We start from the raw sequence: 23,257 nt of genomic DNA, 5'->3' as shown, positions 1-23,257 counted from the left end.
TGTTTGAGGCTGGTCACAAGATAAGGTGATAGAACTGTGACCGTGTTCCCTCTGCTATCCCACCCCCACACAGACTCACTCCGTGCCTGCAGTGTTTATATATAACTATCTACTCCCTTCTCTCTTCATTGATAAACTATAGAAAGCAACCCTGAACTATTTAACCCTTCCTACACTTCATCCCTCTTAGTTTTTCCTGCTTCTCGAGAATGTCCTTTTTTTTCCCTTTTCTGTTCCCTATCATCAGTCTTGGCATTGCGCTTTTGTTATAAGAGGTATAAATAATTCACAATTGCACTCTTCACTACCATAGCTCTGTTAACATTTCCAAGCCCAACACTGCCTTTCTCCTCCCTGCCCACTATTACCAGGGTCTAAGGCTGTGGAGCAAAGCACTGGTAACAGCAGGCAGCTACAGAACTCCTCTCAGTCCATTCAGCAGAATCCTTCTGAACAGTTGTCAGTGAGAGCTGTTATCTTGATACCTGCCTATTGTTCAATTAACAGGCTGACTAGAAAAGGCTCGGTTTACATTACTTCAGCTTGTAGGAGGGCGGGCTAATGACATCACTCCTACTTGCAGTGCAGCAGTAAAGTGTTCCTGATGTTTTTTAGAGCACAAGTCACATGACTGGGGGCTGCTGGGAAAATGTCAAAATGTCTAGCCCCACAGCAAATTTAAAAATTAAATATAAAAAAATCTGTTTGCTCTTTTGAAAAACGGATTTCAATGGCAGATTCTGCTGAAGTAGCACTATTAACTGATACATTTTGTAAAAAATTTTTTTTCCCGCGACAGTATCCCTTTAACTCAAAGGTGAACAACCCCTTTAAAAGGTCTTGCTACTGGATAATACAACCAACTGCTATCTCTGGCGATTCTTTTAGAATAAGGCAAAGTTATTTTGTCTTGACTTTATCAAGCTGCAATTTTTATGGTCATTTCTCCATTAATGATTTTAAAAGAGAGAAAAGTGTGGTAGCGTTCATTCCTAATTAAAATGTCATCTATTTGTTACAGGAAAAAGGATGATACCTATTATTGCATGCTTTTTAATGATGAAGTACACACATACGAGCAGGTTATATACACGCTTCAGAAAGCTGTTAGCTGCAGCCAGAAGGAAGCCATCAGTTTTGCAACGACGGTGGACAGGGATGTAAGTAGCTCAACACTGCATTTGTGTCATTATCTCAATATAACGCTCAGTACAAGTATGTTGATTAACCTGTTTCTATTTCCCACTTACTATGTTATTTCCTCTTTAGGGGCGGAGATCAGTTCGATATGGGGACTTTCAGTCTTGTGAGCAAGCAAAGTCGGTCATAGTGGTGAGACACATTATTTATTTATTGGAACTAAATATTAAAAATGTCATGATGTACCAGATGATTAGTCTGGAATATGGATAGGAGAGGCCTGAATAGAAAGATGAGCAATAAAAAGTAGCGTCAACTGTAAATTTGTAGCTTTAAAGGGATACTGTCATGGGAAAACATGTTTTTTTTTCTAAACGCATCTGTTAATAATGCTGCTCCAGCAGACTTCTGCACTGAAATCCATTTCTCAAAAGAGCAAACAGATTTTTTTATATTCAATTTTGAAATCTGACATGGGGCTAGACATATTGTCAGTTTCCCAGCTGGCCCCAGTCATGTGACTTGTGCTCTGATAAACTTTAGTTTAGTTATTTACTGCTGTACTGCAAGTTGGAGTGACATCACCCCCCCCCCCCAGCAGCCTAACAACAGAACAATGGGAAGGTAACAAGATAGCAGCTCCCTAACACAAGATAACAGTTGCCTGGAAGATCTAAGAACAGCACTTAATAGTAAAAGCCAAGTCTGAGACACATTCAGTTACATTAAAGGGATACTGTCATGGGGGAAAAAAAAATTTTCAAAATGAATCAGTTAATAGTGCTGCTCCAGTAGAATTCTGCACTGAAATCCATTTTTCAAAAGAGCAAACAGATTTTTTTATATTCAATTTTGAAATCTGACATGGGGCTAGACATTTTGTCAATTACGCAGCTGCCCCATGTCATGTGACTTGTGCCTGCACTTTAGGAGAGAAATGCTTTCTGGCAGGCTGCTGTTTTTACTTCTCAATGTAACTGAATGTGTTTCAGTGGGACATGGGTTTTACTATTGAGTGCTGTTCTTAGATCTACCAGGGAGCTGTTATCTTGTGTTAGGGAGCTGTTATCTGGTTACCTTCCCATTGTTCTTTTTTTTGGCTGCTGGGGGGGAGAAGGGAGGGGGGTGATATCACTCCAATTTGCAGTACAGCAGTAAAGAGTGATTGAAGTTTATCAGAGCACAAGTCACATGACTTGGGGCAGCTGGGAAATTGACAAAATGTCTAGCCCCATGTCAGATTTCAAAATTGAATATAAAAAAATCTGTTTTCTCTTTTGAGAAATGGATTTCAGTGCAGAATTCTGCTGGAGCAGCACTATTAACTGATTCATTTTGAATTTTTTTTTTCCCATGACAATATCCCTTTAAGTAAGAGAAACAACAGCCTGCCAGAAAGTAATTCCATCCTAAAGTGCAGGCACAAGTCTCATGACTGGGGCAACTGGGAAACTGACAAAATGTCTAGCCCCATGTCAGATTTCAAATTTTAATATAAAAAAATCTGTTTGCTCTTTTGAGAAATGGATTTCAGTGCAGAATTGTGCTGGAGCAGTACTATTAACTGATGCGTTTTGAAAAAAACATGTTTTTCCATGACAGTATCCCTTTAAATAAACTATAGAATAAATAAATAATGAAGGCCAATTGAAAAGTTGCTGCCGACCTGCTGACACTACTAACAGATCTTCCAGGTTGCTTCAGTGACGCTGTGCTGGGGGCAGAGTGATCCTTCCATAAGCTGAATTCCTGTTTTCATTCGTAATCAGCCTATGGAAGGGGGATTACCCCAGCATCACTGAAACGGCTCAGAAGGTCTTTTAGCAGTGTCGGAGGGTTGCGTGAACGCACGTTTGCGGGGGGGGGGGGGCTTTCAGGGGAACGATTATGGGTGCAGCAATTACTTGATACTGACACGTTCATATGATTTTTATAGGAACGTGTCAGTATCGCTTTAATTTCAATTGTAATCAAAACAAGCATTTTCTCCTGACGCTTTGGCAACTGCTGGTTATCTAATTTAATATTCTGTCTTTCCTCAGAGGAACACCAGTCGACAAACAAAACCTCTCAAAGTGCAGGTCATGCATTCCGCTATTGTTGCACATCAGACATTTGGGTTAAAACTCATCAGCTGGCTCGGTCAAGTTATTGGGTCTTCAGGTACATGTTTATGTCCATGTGGGGGTGTTTTTTTTTTAATGCATTTAGGGACAGGCATGCATGTTCAGCTGCTTTCTTCTGTTTAGTAGACATTGTGCTTTTTCTTTCACTGAGACACATGCAACAAAGTCCTTTTTCTTTTGGCAGGCAAAGACAATAAAAGAAAAAAGAGTTATCACTTTCAAAGTGCGTGCTCTGGACAGATGTTAGTTACCCAAGCTTATATATATATATATATATATATATATATATATATATATATATATATATATATATATATATATATATATATATATATATATATATATATATATATATATACATATATATATATACATATATATACATATATATACACATATATATATATATATATATATATATATATATACATATATATACATATATATATATATATATATATATATATATATATACATATATATATATATATATATACATATATATACACATATATATATATATATATATATATATATATACATATATATACACATATATATATATATATATATATATATATATATATACATATATATACACATATATATATATATATATATATATATATATATATATATATATATATATATACAAGGGAAAGTTGTGCTCACCACTATTTTTTAAAACCATTAGGCGGGGGTGCAATGAGGCTGTGACCACAAAATACATATAGTTAAATACAAGAGTCCTCTGCACTCAACCCATTATCAATATATTTAAGACAGCGACATTTGTGCATACTGCTACTGAAAAATGCCTTACCCTTTAAACAAAACAGGGATTGTTTGTCCATATATTGCAATATATTTAAGCTGGCCAACTACGTCAAAGTCATCCCATATCTGGCCAGTCCTACGCTCAATTTTATCTGATTCATTAAGAATCTCCTGACCTTGATAAAAGTCCTAACGAGGACCAAAACATTGGACACAAATTATATATATATAGATAGATAGATAGACACACACACAAATCAGAGGTCCTCTGCACCTATATATTGTGAAAGTCATGTCACAGGTCTGATTAGTAATTAATTTACATTCTCATTTCATGGCAGCTCTAAAACCACTGCCGTTAGAATTAAATAATCAGCCCTGCCCTGTATCTTCCTCAACAGATAAAGTGCATTTTCTGCTTCATGACTTGTGATGAGCCGCTAACGTTAGCTTTTCAACAGCTGCCCAGAGCACACTGAGCATGTATTATAATTACTGTTATAGAGATTCTGAAACTTTAGCCTGGTGCACTGAGTTCACTATATAAAATAAAGCATTTCTAGCCATAATTGTTTTAGGGTAATTATTTATAATTCATGCATCATATTAGTGTTGCAATGCTCAACTGTATCAATACTGTTATAATTGCTAATTTCCATAATATTTTACTTGCATAAGTGATTTGATTTGCATGATTTTTCCACAGGTGGACTTCGGCGGATTCTCTGCCAGGTTGGTTTACAGGAAGGTCCAGAGGGGGAAAACTCTTCGCTTGTAGACAGACTAATGTTGTGTGACTCTAAACTCTGGAAAGGTAAGATAAAGCCCTTCACGGTTTCCTCTAACTTGTGCTAGATTTGCAAATGGAATTATATAAATACACTTGCAGATGAGTGAAAACATAATTATAAGAAACAAAGCAAATTAATTTAAAAACATTGAAAGACTTTTTTTTTATTTGAATATATGCTTCTCTGCAGTGCTGGTCAGGACTACATGTACATTCAAACAATATAGCAGTAGTCCTCTTACATCCAGTCAAGTTTCCAATACTGCCATACATGTTTCTCACAAGGTTTTCATCATGCTATATTTAATGTTCAGCCCTTCTCAGAAGCTTTCAGCATCGCTGAGTCACAAATTTCCAGCTAATAATGCTGTCTTAATTCTTTCATTGCACTCAGAGAGAGAGAATATCAGTTATTTGTTACCCCAGTTCCCCAAGTCAGTATATTTCTACAGATTTACTTTGTATGTCCTATTTTAATGCCATTATACCTCATGTTTTGGTAGTTCCCCTTGTATTTGTGTGACTGATTTCATTCTTCTAACCTGTGATCCTGTAATGTCTTGCAGCATCTGCATGCTGTGGTATTAAATGCTTTTATGGATATGGGTGCTATTTTATGAATGTTATCGTAGGAAGTTGGATAAAACATTTGATTTCTTATCATAAAAACGCCTGGTTTTCCCTTTTAGGTGCTAGAAACTGCTATCACCAACTTTTTATGAGCAGTCTACTTATGGATTTAAAGTATAAGAAGCTTTTTTCCATCCGGTTTGCAAAAGTAAGTTAAAAATGTTGAAAGTGTTTTATGTAAATACCATGATTTGGCTGTATACACCAGACATGTATTAACTAAGCCTGAAGTCAAAATACTTATAACAGGTTTCCAGGCACTTTTCCTTCTTTTACTCCACATGCCAGGATTTAATATGACTTCTTCAATCCCAAAAATTGGAGTGCTGCTCTAGGTCTGTAACACCTGATTGGTGTCAGGTGCCGTCAGGTATCGGGCCCAAAGCTGCCCAAAGCCCAAAAAACTGTATATAGCAAAACAAGAAACCTGTGGCACAACTGATGTAGTTGATTCAGTGATCGGTGTTTTATTCAGCTCACAAAACAAAGCGGCAACGTTTCGGGCCTCTGCAGGCTTGACAAAGGGCCCAGCAGAGGCCCGAAACGTTGCCGCTTTGTTTTGTGAGCTGAATAAAACACAGATTACTGAATCAACCACATCAGTTGTGCCACAGGTTTCTTGTTTTTAATATGACTTCTTAACCCTGCGACAGAAAATACAAGATGGCAGCCTTAAATTTTTTTTGTTGCATTGTCCTGTAGTGTTATTACTGATCCCTTCTGTTTAATGCACAGGCCTCATAATTAAAGGAATATGGCACCATGCCAGTCTCAGTATATTTGTTGCTATATAACCTTTTTGTGCAGACTTACGATAATAACAAATTGTCTCTTGAAGTGTATTGAGACAGTTTATATTATTTTTAGCTTTATGAAGACATTGACAATTTGTGAATGTTCCAGAATAGCTTTTCTTGTAAGCCTGACTTAATTTAAGTTGTTGCTGGTCTAACTAATCAACGGTTCCCTTTTCTACAAATAGCTCATGGGGACAGCTGTGCAGGATACAGGTCAGGACAAATGTATAATATCTTTGAGCAATATAGACTTGAGTAACAGGGCCTAACATCATCATTAGAGGGTTTAAGAATCACATTCAGGACCAGTGTGGATTAGAGGTGAATTTCCCACCCTTTTGTCTAGAATTACCAGCAGTTGCAGAGAGATTTTATGGAGGATGATCACGAGCGAGCAGTATCCGTGGCTGCTCTGTCTGTTCAGCTCTTCACTGTACCCACTCTGGTGAGTAAATACTTATGTATGAACTGATAGATGCCACTCCTTGTCTTTCTTACCTTCTTCTCATTAGAACTATGAGCGATTGCAGAATGATTATGTGAAAGACGACCACGACAGGGAATTCTCTATCACTGACCTTTCGGTACAGATATTCACAGTGCCTTCACTTGTAAGTATCAGTAGAGTCTGTGCTCAGGCCTGTAAGGTTCTCACCTTGCCTTCACTTGTAAGTATCTATGACAGACTGTACTCAGTCCTTAAAGGTATTCATCATGCCTTTACTTGTAAGTATCCATTTCAGACTGTAGTCAGTCCTTTAAGGTATGCACTTCTAAGTATCCCTAAGAGACTCTGCCTTATAAAGTACACACCTTGCATTCATTAGTAAGTATCCATGGCAAACCATTTTGCCGTAATTTCTGTAACTGAACTTTGCCATCACTTGTAAATATTGTGGAGGTTTGCTCAAACTGATATAAGGCAGGCGGGATACAGTCTTCTCACTGCACTTTATTAACTTCAGCTCACTTTCACCCAAACAATGTAGCACATTCAGTCTCCCTTAAAGCAAATTGGGGATGCACCGAATCCAGGATTAGGTTCGGGATTTGGCCACAATTCAGCCTTTTTCAGCAGGATTCGGCCGAATCCAAGTGCCTGCCCAAACCAAAATAATGTGACTTTTCAACACATAAACAAGGAAGCCAACGTTTTTTTAACCACATGCAGTTCTCTTCCACCATTGTTAAATATCAATATTTATAACACAAAAATAAGTGTAAAGACTGAGTTCGCACTTCTTGCTTCCTATAACCACTACTTTATTCAATAAGGCATAATACACAACATCAAGAAATACATTTCATGAAAACACATCTGACACAACTTATTAAAATAGTCTTAAGGCATTACTAACTTTAGCTGCATGGTTACCAAATACTAGCATTGTTACAGTGTCCTGTATTGTAGGAGGTCAGGATCCAAAGAGAAATATGTTCCAAATTCCCTTGCACTATAGTTTTTTCCTACTACTAGCGCTTTCCTCCGCCTCATTCACTTACGTCATATCTGTTTTCTTGTCCAGGGACAAAAGACCCTCCTCTGCCTCATGGAAGACATACAGTATGTGCTAATGAAGTTGGTCTTATATTGCAGCTTGTGAGAGGGTTTATGCATTCCTTGGAAAGTGCCATATTTCTATTGTTTCAATTTCTAGAGACCTCTTACTGCCATGTGGTCACTCTGCTGTTGACCAGACCTTATTGACCAGAATCCATTCCATTCACTTCTGTGGTACTGCAACTGGTCTGTCTCAAAGTAGCAATATTAACAACCTTCCCCCTCCCTAATTTACATATGCAAATTAGGGTTCGTATTTGGTTTGGGATTCAGCCGAATCCTGAAATATTGGATTTGTTGCATCCCTAATAAAATTAAGTTGGGCCCTCTCTCTTTTGTTGGGTCTGACAGGGATTCTCTACCCTAAATCCAAAAAGGATTACCTTCATGACTGTTTGCTACACTTTTCTGCCTCTCTCCAGAGAAAGACGCTCTCTTTCTCTTTTGAGTACACTGGAACAGCCAGGGCCCTCCTCTGGGAACAGCCAGTGGCTACAAGGAAGATTAACCCTATCTCATCCTGGCAAATCTTTGCAGCCTAGAAACCTAGCTTTATGGGAAACTAGAGACTATTACACAACATTAGCTGCCCCTTCGTAACACAGTTTGTTGTCTCAGAGATTTTCAGTAATGAATTTCTAAAGACATGTCTGAAAATACGGACATGACTGCTCACAGAGACCCAGAAGTTGAGTTGTTGCTCTGTACCTTATTGAAGTCAAGCATGCAGAAACCTGACTACCTAAACTGCTCCAAGCTATGGCTTGGAAAACACAGAGATTTTGTTAAAGCTAAGTGTGTACCCCTGGGTATCATTTTTATAATGTTGTTTATTGTAGATGCAATAAAAGCTAATTCTGATCTGTCCTAGGCTCGGATGCTGATCACGGAGGAGAATATGATGACAACTATAATAAAGACATTTATGGACCACTTGAGAACACGGGATATTCAGGGCAGATTTCAATTTGAACGATATACAGCTCTGCAAGCTTTCAAGTTTAGGAGAGTCCAGAGCCTAATTTTGGATCTGAAGTGAGTGACTTATAATAGTGACTCTGAAGTGTGTGTGTGTGTGTGTGTGTTCAACAATCTGCGACTCCAAAATTGGGTCCTGCTGAGCATGTTGGTATTTGTGGCCTGCCTCAACAAGCAGTGGTGTAACATTTATAAAAACAAAAAGTCTCTAGTTCAGTGATACTTAGCACAATGGGACACGGTAAGATTTGGATCAGCACAAGTACCGTAGTATGTTTTACTTGCGGTGATCATAATGTTTGCTATGGGAAATCACTTTTTTGGGATTTTTGTTGCCCCACAGTAGCGCAGATGAAACCACGGGGCAGCAAATCTTACTTTGTGACAGTTCCCATAACCTATGGGTCCCCATGTTTTCTTTTAAAGGACCAGTAACTTTAAAAACGGAAAATAAATATATACCGTATATACTCGTGTATAAGCCGACCCGCGTATAAGCCGAGGTACCTAATTTTACCTATGAAAACTGGGAAAATTTATTGACTCGTGTATAAGCCTAGGGGAAGAACTGGCAAAATAAGTTTAGGGAAGATCAGGTGTCTTTGGTGTTGCCCAGCATCTTCACTGACAATAATATGGTATTCCCCCAGATTCAGATTTCAGTAAAGAAATCCTCACGGCCCATTTGATCTGCCAACGCGCCCACCCACCAATGAAGAAACAGTATGCTTGTTTAAAGATCAACTTTGTAGAAGAGCAATTCTTCCTGCTTTTTCTCACTGTGTCTTCATTAGTGGGGAGTAAAGGCAGTTCAGTCAGCAGTCATGGCTGGCAGGAAAGTGTTATTGTGACACACAGTTCATAGCAATACACATAGCGAGCAGACACATCTGTTCCATAACTCTAGCTCTATCTATCCCTTCCTGCCCCAGTAAGATCGCTGTTTAGGAGAGCCGGGTGCTGACAGCTAGTGACTAGGCCACAAAACCCAGAGGCTGGAGTTACAGTTTAGAGCAGCGCCGTCCGCTTTCCTTTGCCTGTCAGACCCTGCTGGGGGCAGGCTTAGACGGAGACCAAGCCCGTAATAACCCTGCACTTTAAAATGGATATTAGCATGTGAAGCTCATTTACCATGTTGGTGCTCAGCTTCCCGGTGAGTGCGAGTGGCGCTTTCCGCTTTCTTGGACTCTCTGCGATCTCGCTCCTGCGCAATGAGGCGGACGCCAGGCACGGGGAGGCAGTGCGGGCCGCACACACAGGCAACATTCTGTCCGCACAGAGAAAGGGGCAGCGATCTTTAAACACGCCTACTGTTTCTTCATTGGTGGGTGGGCAGGTTAGGCAGAACAGACGGGCCGTGAGTGCTGAGCTGAATCTGGGGGAATCCACGGACAGGCAACCTAACGGCAGCAAAACGGTAAAAAAAAAAATAATGTTTTCCTAAAATGCTGACCCGCGTATAAGCCGAGGTAGACTTTTTCAGCACATTTTGGATGCTGAAAAACTCGGCTTATACGCGAGTATATACGGTATTCTTTCTACATTTAGGGAGTATTTTTTTTAATAAAGTCTGAGCCCTGAGGATGGAAAAAGACTGAATATGAAAATCCAGCATCTCAGACCTACCAAGGTTGTATATAAGTCAATGGGAGAGGTCCCTATCCTCTGTGGAAGTGTTCTGTGGTCTGCGCTGGAATAAGCCCAAAAATCCAACCATGAAAAATTCTGGCTTTTGTAGAAAAAAAAAAAACTCTGAAAAAATCGTACTATTGTTATCAGTGTTGGGCACCTTATTCTGCCAAGCAGAATTTTCTTTGCAATGTATTCTGCACCAGTTGAAGACTAAGTTAATTGTGTAGTATGCATCGTGTTTATGTAGCTTTTCTAGTTCTCCATTATATATTTGTTATATATTATAATTTTAACATGTTCTCATTCATGTTTACATCTTTATACATCCATTATTAGGACTTGATCCTGATCTATGAAATATTCTGTTTTTCTAAAAGTCTCTCTTTACCAGCTAGAACTGCATGCTCCCTGTGTGTAAGGATCTGGTGAATTACTAATGGGAGTTTGTTTATTGCAGGTATGTGCTGATAAGCAAGCCATTGGAGTGGACAGATGCCCTGCGCTGTAAATTCCTAGAGGGGTTTGACGTCTTCCTTGAATTGCTAAAATGCATGCAGGTGTGTAGTGTAATATAACTGGAATATATAAATAATATTCTGACCACAGAATGACAGGCTTGCAGTGTGAGGGAGGGGGTGATTTTGACTCCAACTTGCAGTGTAGCATTAAAGAGTGACTGAAGTTTATCAGAGCACAAGTTACATGACCCGAGGACTCCTTGGAAACTGACAATATGTCTAGTCCCATGCCAAATTTTAAAATTAAATATAAAAAAAAATCTGTTTACTTTTTTAAAAAACAGATTTCAGTGCAGATGCGTTTTGCAAAAAACATGTTTTCCCGGGACAGTATCCCTTTAAGTACATATTTATCAAACATTGAACTGGGTAAACCTCAAGGATTCCCATCATTCTTTCAATTGCATTACCCCCTGTTCCCCATAAATAAGTGCAGCCTAAAAATCGAGGGAAATGAACTTGTTCATGTATCTTTGTAATTAGCAGAATGTTTTACCAAGTGGTATTGGCACCCTAGCATCCTACCCACTCAGCCCGATCCTCTCCCCCCACCCACTACTGCTTGGTACTAAACCACCTGTTACCTAGCCCTCTGGGGCTTAAAGGAGAACTAAACCCTAAAAATTAATGTGGCTAAAAACGCCATGTTTTATATTCTGAACTTATTGCACCAGCCTAAAGTTTCAGCTTGTCAATAGAAGCAATGATCCAGGACTTCAAACTTGTCACATGGGGGTCACCATCTTGGAAAGTGTCTATGACACTCATATGCTCACTGGGCTCTGAGCAGCTGTTGAGAAGCTAAGCTTAGGGGTCATCACTAATTATCCAGCAGAAAATGAGCTTCCCCTGTAATATAAGCTGATGCTACAGGGCTGATTATTAAATTCTGATGCTAATTTCACTGGTTTCTGTGCTGCCATGTAGTAATTATCTGTATTAATTACTAATCAGCCTTATATTGTGACATTTCTATTCTATGTGTACTGTATATTGTGAGTGGGTCCCTAAGCTCAGTAAGTGACAGCAGCACAGAGCATGTGCAGTGAATCAGCAGAAAAGAAGATGGGAGCTACTGGGGCATCTTTGGAGACAGATCTTTACTGCTAAAGGGCTGTGGTTGCCTTGGGCTGGAACAGAAGCACAAAATATACATCATTTCTAACTACTTCTATAGTTAGGCTTTAGTTAATTTGTGCTGCTCCAAACACCAACTGCACCTTTCTGGCAATTGGTTCACACAGGTCATGTCCCCACCCACATGTCTCTGCTCCCTACTAGTGATGAGTGAATTTATTTGCCAGCCATGGATTTGCGGCGAAATTCCAATTTTTACCATGTGCTAATTTGGTTCACCAAAACTGAAATGAAATTCGCCACGTGAAAATCTGCAGTAGAAAAACTCCCATTGACTTTAATGCATTTGGACCAAAAAATCGTCATAAGAAAAAATGCCCAATCACTTTAATGCATTTGGACAAAAAAGTTGCCATAAGGAAAAACTCCCATTGACTTTAATGCATTTAGACAAAAAAGTTGCCATAACAAAAACTGGGCATTGACGTTAATGCATTTGGAGCGAGAAAAATTGTTGCACACGTAAAAATTGCTGCTAATAAAAACGCCCGTTGACTTCAATTCTTTTTGCAAAATTTCACAGTTTCGCTAATTTTTCCGCAGTTTCGCTAATTTTTCGGCAAGACGGGACAGATTCGCTCATCACTAATCGCTACTGTCACTTACTAAAATGTTAAATTATTTTTTTTGTACCACAACAGAAATACAGGTATGGGACCTGTTATCCCGAATGCTTGGGACCTGGGGTATTCTGGATAATGGATCTTTCTGTAATTTGGATCTTCATACCTTAAATCTATTAGAAAATAATTTAAACATTAAATAAACCCGATAAGCAGGTGTTGCTTCTAACAAGGATTAATTATATCTTAGCTGGCATCAAGTACAAGCGACTGTTTTATTATTACACGGAAAAGGAAATCATTTTTAAAAATTTTAATTATTTGATTATAATGGAGTCTGTGGGAGACGGCCTTTCCGTAATCCGGAGCTTTCTGGATAACGGGTTTCCGGATAACGGATCCCATACCAGTATTCTCTAGTTGTAAGAAATTATTCACAGTAGAAAATACTCAGATTTAAAGTTTTATTTGTATTATTACAGCTTTATGTGATTGTAAATGATTGCACAGCCATGTGCTTTAGGTCAGCCCCAAACATCAGACAGGATTATAACCGTACATTTTGGACAAAGTTAACAGCAGCTATAGATGGGTTTAAGTAAGGATCACTCATAAATACACATTTGCCTTTCAGGGAATGGACCCAATAACCCGCCAGGTTGGCCAGCATATTGAGATGGAGCCTGAGTGGGAAGCAGCTTTCACTTTGCAGATGAAACTAACACACATCATTTCAATGATTCAAGACTGGTGTTCCTGTGATGTAAGTCCTCATTATATAAAAATTGTTGAATACTTCACATGACGTTTTCCAGATAACTTTGTGTGTGTATGTAAATATATACAGGTTTGGAAGCTGCTATCTAGAATGCTAGGGACTAGTGATGTGCGGGTCAACTCGATACCCGAGGGTCGGGCGGGTTCGGGTCGACCTCGCAGTGCTCCTCGCGGGCGGGTGCGGGTTGAGCTCTTCTCCTGCTCTCCCCACCCACCACCTTCAAATGCCGGCATCCGACTTCCGGGTTCTGGTTTTATAGTCTGGCGTCTGCTCGCCCTCCCCTTTTGTGACGTCATCAGCGGGGCGGCGCGTGTCTATAAAAGGACCCCGGAAGCGTGGGTGCGGGCGGGCGGGCACGGATTGTAGCAGGGCGGGTCAGGGAAACCATGACCCGCACATCACTACTAGGGACCTGAGGCTTTCCGGATAACGGATCCGTCCGTAATTTAGATCTTCAAACCTTAAAGGGAAATAGACATGGAAAAAAATGTTTATTTCGAATTGCATCAGTTAATAGTGCTGCTCCAGCAGAATTATGCACTGGCATAATACACTTGCTGGTTCAGGAATTAAATTTTAAATGGTAGAATGAATTATTTGCAGCTTAAACAGTGTAATTTAGAAATGAAAACTACATCATAAAAATCACAACAGAATCCCTTTAAGTCTAATAGAAACTCATGTAAACATTAAGGGGGAGATTTATCGAAGGTCGAGGTGATTTTTCGAATGAAAAAAATTCGAATTTCGAGCTATTGTACATCCTATAATTTTCAAAGCTAAAAAAATGGTTGCTGCTCAACTTATCCACTGAGGTATATGATGCACTTCATTTTAAAGGGGCAGGGCATTTGGAGGAAGTGCTCTAAAAGTAAATATCTGTTGCAGGTAAACAATTAATTATATGTGAGCATATAAAAAAACACATCAGTTAATAGTTCTGCTCCAGCAGAATTCTGCACTGAAATCACTTTCTCAAAAGAGTAAAAAGATTTTTTTATATTTAATTTTGAAATTTGACATGGGGCTAAACATATTGTCAGTTTCCCAGCTGCCCCCAGTCATGTGACTTGTGCTCTGATAAACTTCAGTCACTCTTTACTGCTGTACTGCAAATTTGAGTGATATCACCCCCCCCCCCTAAGCAGAACAAGGGGAAGGTAACCAGATAGCAGTTCCCTAACACAAGATAACAGCTGCCTGGTAGATCTAAGCACAGCACTCAGTAGTAAAATCCAGGCCCCAGTGAGACACATTCAGTTACATTGAGTAGGAGAAACAACAGCCTACCAGAAAGCAGTTCCATCCTAAAGTGCTGGCTCTTTCTGAAAGCACATGACCAGGCAAAATAACCTGAGATGCACCTACACACCAATATTACAACTAAATAAATAAACTTGTTAGTTCAGGAATAAAATTTTATATTGTAGAGTGAATTATTTGCAGTGTAAACAGTGTCATTTGGATATTAAAACTACACCTTAAAAACATGACAATATCCCTTTAAGGTAAGCCATAATGTTTCAAAGCAAATATTTTTCCAGAAATTGCTGTTTGGGTGGTTGTTAGGAGCAATCCAGATTTTTCTCGTATCATCTTGTGGAACACATGAACAATGGGCTTTAGCTGGGTGATCTTACATCTCTTCTCTGTTTTATAGGAACATGTCCTCATTGAAGCGTACAAGAAGTGCCTTATTGTCTTGATGCATTGCCATAGTGGTTTTACTGATGGGGAGCAACCAATTACTCTTAATATATCCGGCCATTCAGTAGAGACTATACGATACTGTATTTCTCAGGAGAAAGTTAGCATTCACCTGCCTGTTTCACGCTTGCTTGCAGGTAAGCTAGTAATGTTCTAAGAATTAGTCAAAATGGAGTCACATCTCTGTATGTTTTCCTAATTAGTATATATTTGACATGTGTCTTTGCAATGTTTTGCAGTGGGACTTGTGGCATTTATATTAGGGCTATCACCCTCTAGAAATTTTAATATTATTTATTCTTCATTTACATTGTGCCAACGTATTGACAACATATATCATACATCTTTAATAGTGTTCCTGCACCAGTGGAGCTTACGATCTATCGCATTCACACATGCTATCAGGGACCAGTTAACCTTCCTGTATATTTCTTGAGTGTGGGGGAAGCAGTCTCAGCAGGAGGACACCTGTTCATGCATAGGGAACCATACAGAAACCTTGTTAGTGCCCTGGCTGAACTAGAACCTAGGACTCCAGCGCTTTAAAGGAGAACTAAAGCTTAACTAATGAAGTAGCTAGAAATGTTGTACATTATGTTTGGGCTTCTGTACCAGCCCAAGGCAATCACAGCCCTTTAGCAGTAAAGATCTGTGTCTCCAAAGATGCCCCAGTAGCTCTCCGTCTTCTTTTCTGCTGATTCACTGCACATGCTCTGTGCTGCTGTCACTTACTGAGCTTAGGGACCCACTCACAATATACAGTACACATATAATAGAAATGTCACAATATAAGGTTGATTAGTAATTAATACATAGTGAATAAAGTACCCCCTCTTGTAAAATATAAGGATATTATAAGTTACCGAGGAGTTTCATGACTTTCGGCCTCGTGTTTTTATACAGGTCATGGAACTCCTAGGTAACTTCTAATATCCTCATATTTTGCAACTGGGGGTACTTTATTTATTATAATACACAAGTTTCAGTGAGTCATCTGACGGAAATGACATCAGAACTCACCGTTTATAACTGATGACATCAGAACTCACCGTTTATAAGGATATAATTTACAGGATATTCATGGCTTTTGTGTATTATAGATAATTACTACATGGTAGCACAGAAACCAGTGCAATTAGCATTAGAATTTAATAATCAGCAAACCTGTAGCATCAGCTTATATTACAGCCAGGGAAGCTCATTTTCTGCTGGATAATTAGTGACGAGCCCTAAGCTTAGCTTCTCAACAGCCAATCAGAGCCCACTGAGCATTTGAGTGTCACAGACACTTTCCAAGTTGGTGACCCCCTGTGACAAGTTTGAAGTCCTGGATCATTTCTGCTATTGACAAACTGAAACTTTAGCCTCGTGCAATACGTTCACTATATAAAATATGGCATTTTAAGCCATATTAATGTTTAGGGCTTAGTTCTCCTTTAAGGCAGAAGTAGTATATATTGTATATCTGAAAGGGCTATGGATTGCTGCAAGTTGCTTCACACTGATGCCAGCGGAAGAGCCATGGACAACTTTTCACCCACCATTATTGGCAAAAGTAGCAGTCAAGCTGTCATGTATAACACCTTGAGTAGTAAAATGCTGGCATGGTATCTACAAAGGTACTTTAAAGGAGAAGGAAAGCTACTGAGGCAGTGTATTGCCAATAGGCTAGCCACAATAGTGCAAGCTTTAACACTATATTCTGTAGAATGATTTACCATACCTGAGTAAACAGCTCTAGAAGCTCTCTCTGTTTGTTTAGGATAGCAGCTGCCATATTAGCTTGGTGTGACATCACTTCCTGCCTGAGTCTCTTCCTGCTCACTATCTCTGGGCTCAGATTACAGCCGGGAAGGAGGAGAGGGAGAGTGGAGCAAACTGAGCATGCTCAAGCCCTAGCCCTGGAGGTTTATGCTGAAAACAGGAAGTCTGATGTGTATACAATTTAAGGAAAGAAATGCTGTGTTTCTTTTGACAGAGGACTTTGAGGGTTTACTGGTGTATTTATATAGACCTTTCTGATAAAGCTCACTTAATTGTAGCATTTCCTTCTCCTTTAAAGGTCAGGCAGACAGATGCTGAAATATACAAAAAATAACTCATAGTTGGATATTTTACCAATAACCTTTTAAAAATGTTGATTAGGTATGGCTACATAATGTAAATATGATTCTGTGGTTTTTTTTTCTTTGGTGGTCTCTAGGGCTACATGCCTTGCTGAGTAAAAGTGAAGTAGCATACAAGTTTCCCGAGCAGCTTCCCTTTGTGAGTATACTTTTAGAGTATTGCTGATCTATATTTACAATGACAGTTCTTGTCTAAATTGCTTAAACAGGACAAATAGCCCCACAACATACAAATATGGCTGTATTTCTTATTTAGTTTGAAGTGTTTTCTTCCATCATTTTCATACATTGCTGATCTTCTGTATGACCAGCTCGCTAGAAGTTTATTTTCATGGCCATTGGTTTCAGACATATTAATGATCAGGGGCAAAGGATAAAATTATATTTTGGGGGGCTCCATGGGACAAGAAAATAACGCTTTTTAGGGAAAAGGGGTAAAGAAATTAAAGGGGACAGAGTAGGGAAAAAGACAGGTAACATAACTATCTAAGACTGTTCTATATGATATAAGTTCCAGCTGAATTAGACCTTTGTTATGATAGAAAGTAGTACTTTGTCTCTGATATTGCACTGACTGTTGACTGGATTGTGGGTTGTTTCATTCATACAGAGTGAACTGAGCCCACCAATGCTTATTGAGCATCCTCTCCGCAGTTTGGTGCTATGTGCACAAGTTCATGCCGGGATGTGGAGAAGGAATGGCTTTTCATTAGTAAATCAGGTAAAAGAATTTGTTTTATGTTTCTGAAATTTACCAATGACATAGTAACATAGTCATTTAGGTTGAAAAAAAGACACACATCTATCAAGTTCAAACTTTTAAGTCTATATATAACCTGCCTAACTGCTAGTTGATCCAGAGGAAGGCAAATAAAACCCCATTTGAAGCCTCTCAGAGGGGGAAAAATGCCTTCCTGACTGATGGCAATCGGACCAGTCCCTGGATCAACTTGTACTATGAGCTATCTCCCATAACCCTGTATTCCCTCACTTGCTAAACACCATCCAACCCCTTCTTATACCTATCTAATGTATCAGCCTGTACCACTGATTCAGGGAGACAATTCCACATCTTCACAGCTCTCACTGTAACAAACCCCTTCCCAATATTTAGCCAGAACCTCTTTTCTTCTAATCGGAATGGATGACCTTGTGTCAGCTGGAAAGACCTACTGGTAAATAAAGTATTAGAGAGAATATTATATGATCCCCTTATATATTTATACATAGTCATCATATCACCCCTTAAGCGCCTCTTCTCCAGCGTGAACATCCCTAATTTGGCCAGTCTTTCCTCATAGCTAAGATTTTCCCATTACCAGCTTAGTTGCCCTTCTCTGTACCCTCTCTAATACAATAATGTCCTGTTTGAGTGATGGAGACCCAAACTGTACGGCATATTCTATATGCCCCCCCTGCTCCCTTGAATCTCTGCCCCTTTTAATACAGCTCAAGACCTTATTTGCCCTTGATGCTGCTGACATTACTGCTGCTGGCATTACTTGCTACAACCATGTTTATCATCTACAAGGACTCCAAGGTTCTTTTCCATTATGGATTTGCCTAGTGCAGTCTTATTAAGGGTATAAGAGGATATTTCTACATCCCAGGTGCATGACTTTACATTTATCAACACTGAATCTCATTTGCCACTTAGCTGCCCTGTTGCAAGGATGCCACATCCTGGATGGAATTAATTGGGCTGGATAGTTTTGTGTCATCTGCAAACACTGAAACATTGCAATACCCTCCCCTAAGTCATTAACAAACAAGTTAAATAAAAGTGGACCCAATACAGAGCCCTGAGGGACCCCACTAAGAACAATTAAGATTTAAAGCAGCACTAAAGCGTTAACAATGATAACGACTAGAAATGCTGTACTTTATATACTGTATCTACTGAAATGGCCTAGAGGTTCAGGTGTTTTGGCTGGTGCACATGGATTTTTCAGTGAAGAGAAGTTTGGGGTTAACAATTATAATCAACGGGCATAGCTTAACTAATTGGCACCCTAAGTGATTATCCCTTTCTTTGTTTTCTAAACAACAGAACACTGTAAACACTGAAATTATAAATAATTGCTTCCTGCTTGTATTTTCTTTTTTTACAGATTTATTATTATCATAATGTAAAATGCAGAAAAGAGATGTTTGACAAAGATATCGTGATGCTTCAGGTAACACACTTTTACTTTGCTATGCAGAATGAGACTAGTAAATTGTTTTATAGGTATTGTCATACATACTTGAGAATTTACGGAAGGGTCATGACAGGCAGGGTTTATCATACTGAATGTTTGCAAATGTTGCTTTAAGCATTCTTGTTTTTAGGTAGGATTATTGTGTACGTCAAGAGTCATAACTTGTTTTTGATTTGTTGAGGAGACTCTCTTGTTTTATTAGTGGTAATTTTTGAGGTGGAGGAGCTGTGTCTGGAAGTACCCTAGGCTGAAGCATTATCTGAGTGGGCCTTAGGATTGGTCCGACTGATTTTTGTGAAGCCAGGTCTTAAGGTGACCATAGACGCACTGATAATATTGTACGATACAATTTTTTGTATGATATTTGGTGCAGGATGGTAGAAGACAAGCAGACAGATATTGGCAGAAGACTTCGATATCGGTTGGCTTGTCGATCAGGCTGGCCGGAAACTGTTGATCGGGCGCCTTTTCATGATTGTAACGTCTATGGCCACCTTTTTGTCAAGGCTTCAAGTCTCCAGAAAACATCCGGCCATAAACAGTACACTAAAATCGCTTAATTGCTTAAAAATGCCTTTAATTCTCAGTATTGTCTGTGGCGTAGCACCATGTGTCATTGCCCATTAATGTGGCTGGGTCTTGGCATATCTCTGTAGGGTTATGTCTCAGGATCTTACTCCTTTATATTGTCTAAGACAATACCAATAAGGTTTCAAATATCCTATTTGAAATGAAACATTCCTCTTTTCCTGTAGGCTGGAGCATCTATGATGGACCCAAACCACTTTCTAATGATCGTGTTGAGCCGTTTCGAACTGTATCAGATTTTCAGCACTCCAGATTACGGCAAGAGATTCCGGAAAGAAAGCACGAATAAGGTAACGTCTTATTGCATTAATGGGGAGGGATTGTATTTTTTTTCCTAAGAATTGTGTAAATCAGGGTATCCTTGTCCTCCACTAAAAAAATAATATGTGTGGAACACCAGCCATTTGTCTAAACTGCTACCTATTCTCTTCCAGGATATAATACAACAAAATAACACACTCATTGAAGAAATGCTACACCTAATTATCATGATTGTTGGTAAGATATTAAATCATATGATTTACATTTGACTTTTAAATGTGAAATGCTCAGGTTCAGACTAACAGGTGCAGGTAGTCTGCTAGGGTACAGACTAACAGGATCAGATTTTTTTATTCTCAATACATATTTGGGAAAATGTAACAGTTTGGGACGCGTAAATATTTCTGAATTGAATTATTGGGACAATGGTTGAATGGTTGAATTACTTTGCCATTTTTTCTGTTGTCTGTAACCTTCATATGAAATAAAGGGAGCCCAGAGCAAATTTTGAACTTTAAAGGAGGTTTGAAACAAGCTCTGAAAACCTTCACTACAGTGTGACTGGAGGTTGAAGAGTAGGCTGCACTACCCATGAATTTGGCTTTCAATTCATTGTTTGCATAGGGTTCAAATTCCAGACAGCACTATATCTAATTAAATAACTGTTTTTGTTCTCTATTATAGGCGAAAGATTTTGTCCTGGAGTGGGTCAAGTAAGTGCAACAGATGTGATAAAACGGGAAATTATCCATCAGTTGAGCATCAAACCAATGGCCCACAGCGAGCTGGTCAAGGCTTTGCCAGAGGATGTGAGTAATGTCCTACACTTAAAAATGTAGTAGTGGGATTCATTATCCAGAAATCCATTATCCAGAAATCTCCGAATAACGGAAAGGCCGTCTCCCATAGACTCCATTGTATCCAAATAATCCATTTTTTTTAAATAATTTCCTTTTTCTCTGTAATAAGAAAACCGTAGCTTGTACTTGATCCCAACTAAGATAATCCAAAATAATCCAAATTTTTAAAATGATTTCCTTTTTCTGTGTAATCCTTATTGGAAGCAAAACCAGCCTATTGGGTTTATTTACTGCTTACATGGTTTTCTAGTAGACTTAAGGTATGAAGATCAAAATTACGGAAAGATCTGTTATCCGGAAAACCCCAGGTCCGAGCATTCTGGATAACAGATCCCATGCCTGTATACTGCACTGCATTTTTAAATTTGGATTGCACAAAATATGTGAAACACAGAAATTCCGATTAAAGGGGAACTATCGCGAAAATGAAAATTTAATATAAGCTTCATCATACTCAACTAAGAAACTTTGTAAATACAATCAATTATTTCAGAAATGATGCAGCATATTTAATTAAGTTTATATTCACTATTAGTGATGGGCGAATCTGTTTCACTTCACCAAAAAATTTACAAAACGCATTAAAGTCAATGGGCGTCAAGCAACCAACAATTAAATAAATAAAGCGAGTCTGACCGAAAAACTCACTTTATTTATTTAATTGTTTATGGTGGTTCCAAATATTGAGTAGTATCGGCTCCAGAGTGCACTGTCATAACCAAGGTCACACTTTCCCCTTATAGAAAGTTGGTGTTCACGACGGTTGTATGGTTGGGTGCTTGGATCTGAGGGGGTCCAATTCATTTTTCTACCACTAAGCAGGATCCCCCACCACTAAACACAGATCAATGCACTACTTATTTTTAATTGTTTTTAACACATGAACTAGGTGCTCTTTTCTCTTTATTTAAAATGATGAATTAAATGTTATGTTTTCACTGCTCTACAAAACATGACCGCTGCTGATTATGAATTTTCTATTGTCTAGGGAACTACTGAGATGAATTACATAAGACACTTAAGCACTTAATATTTGAGTAACCTCGAACTTATGGGTATTTATTTTGATAATAATGAGACATACACATGAGGAAATTCAACTCCTTTATTGTAACTGAAATACAATGAACTGTGTGATAATCACCAATTCATTTTGTACATGCACAATATATTTAGTATACTTTCTCTAATTACATCATTATCACGGTATATGAATGGTGCGACACATTGTCACTCTTCTCATATTTCTCTTTTTGTAAATTTCTTTTCAAATGAAACATGAAATCCAAATTCTTTTTTTTTATTAAAGCATTCGTCTCTGTTGTAAACGCTTTTAAAAAATCTCAGCTGTCAATCAAATATTGCCTGCCCCTCCTCTGTGCCTTAGGCAGACAATTACTTTCACTTTCCATTCAGCACTTGATGTCACTGCTCTCCCCACATTCCCCAGTTCTCTTCACCATTTAATTGTGTAGCCAGTACATGGGGATGGACATCAGGTCCCCCATTCTGGTGCACAAACAAGATTCTGAGATGATACAAGGCTTGCCTTAAAGTGATACTGACACTAAAAAACTACTTTTTAAAATATGAATGTACATTAAAAGTTACCTATAGATCATGTTGATTGTTTTTTGCTGAGAGGTTTGTTTTTGTAATTAATTGTAAGTTTGAAGTTTCTGAACCTGTTTTGCCAACCTGACTGTCCCATCTCAGCCTGTCAGTTAAAGTTTCTAATGCTAACGGACTCCTGCTGCACAAATATGGCAGCCCCCTCATAGACGATCACAGTAGTGATGTGCGGGTCATTGTTTCCTTGACCCTGCACCCGACCCTAACCCGCCCTGCTACAACCCGTGCCCGTCCACACCCACGTGCTTCCAGGGTCCTTTTATAGACCCGCGCCGACCCGCTTCACCGATGACTTCACAATGATGTCACAAAAGGGGCAGGGCAAGCAGACACGAGACTATAAAACCGGAAGTCGGATGCGGGCATTTGAAGGTGGTGGGCGGGGAGAGCAGGAGAAGAGCTCAACCCCCACCCACCACCCGCGAGGAGAACTGCGAGGTCGACCTGAACCCGCC

General features: G+C 39.0%; 1 protein-coding gene across 4 annotated transcripts in view; it reads left to right on the top strand.

Moving 5' to 3' along the window:
- Window positions 1-23,257, top strand: part of ubr2.L (ubiquitin protein ligase E3 component n-recognin 2 L homeolog) — a 74,795-nt gene that overhangs the window by 16,902 nt on the left and 34,636 nt on the right. For 2 of the 4 annotated variants that reach the window (XM_041562523.1, XM_041562526.1), the window contains exons 6-22: window positions 1,022-1,160; window positions 1,270-1,332; window positions 3,183-3,303; window positions 4,750-4,857; window positions 5,523-5,611; window positions 6,607-6,705; window positions 6,773-6,871; window positions 8,693-8,856; window positions 10,889-10,988; window positions 13,284-13,412; window positions 15,088-15,271; window positions 17,338-17,399; window positions 17,871-17,981; window positions 19,372-19,437; window positions 20,217-20,339; window positions 20,484-20,547; window positions 20,995-21,119. In XM_041562523.1, the coding sequence (XP_041418457.1) occupies window positions 1,022-1,160; window positions 1,270-1,332; window positions 3,183-3,303; window positions 4,750-4,857; window positions 5,523-5,611; window positions 6,607-6,705; window positions 6,773-6,871; window positions 8,693-8,856; window positions 10,889-10,988; window positions 13,284-13,412; window positions 15,088-15,271; window positions 17,338-17,399; window positions 17,871-17,981; window positions 19,372-19,437; window positions 20,217-20,339; window positions 20,484-20,547; window positions 20,995-21,119 (1,846 nt within the window). The remainder of the gene's footprint in view (window positions 1-1,021; window positions 1,161-1,269; window positions 1,333-3,182; window positions 3,304-4,749; window positions 4,858-5,522; window positions 5,612-6,606; window positions 6,706-6,772; window positions 6,872-8,692; window positions 8,857-10,888; window positions 10,989-13,283; window positions 13,413-15,087; window positions 15,272-17,337; window positions 17,400-17,870; window positions 17,982-19,371; window positions 19,438-20,216; window positions 20,340-20,483; window positions 20,548-20,994; window positions 21,120-23,257) is intronic. The other 2 variants (XM_041562524.1, XM_041562525.1) reach the window with 2 other exon arrangements.

Source organism: Xenopus laevis, chromosome 5L (genome assembly GCF_017654675.1).
Source record: "Xenopus laevis strain J_2021 chromosome 5L, Xenopus_laevis_v10.1, whole genome shotgun sequence".
NCBI classification, from domain to species: domain Eukaryota; kingdom Metazoa; phylum Chordata; class Amphibia; order Anura; family Pipidae; genus Xenopus; species Xenopus laevis.
This window is presented reverse-complemented; position numbering and strand designations above follow the sequence as displayed.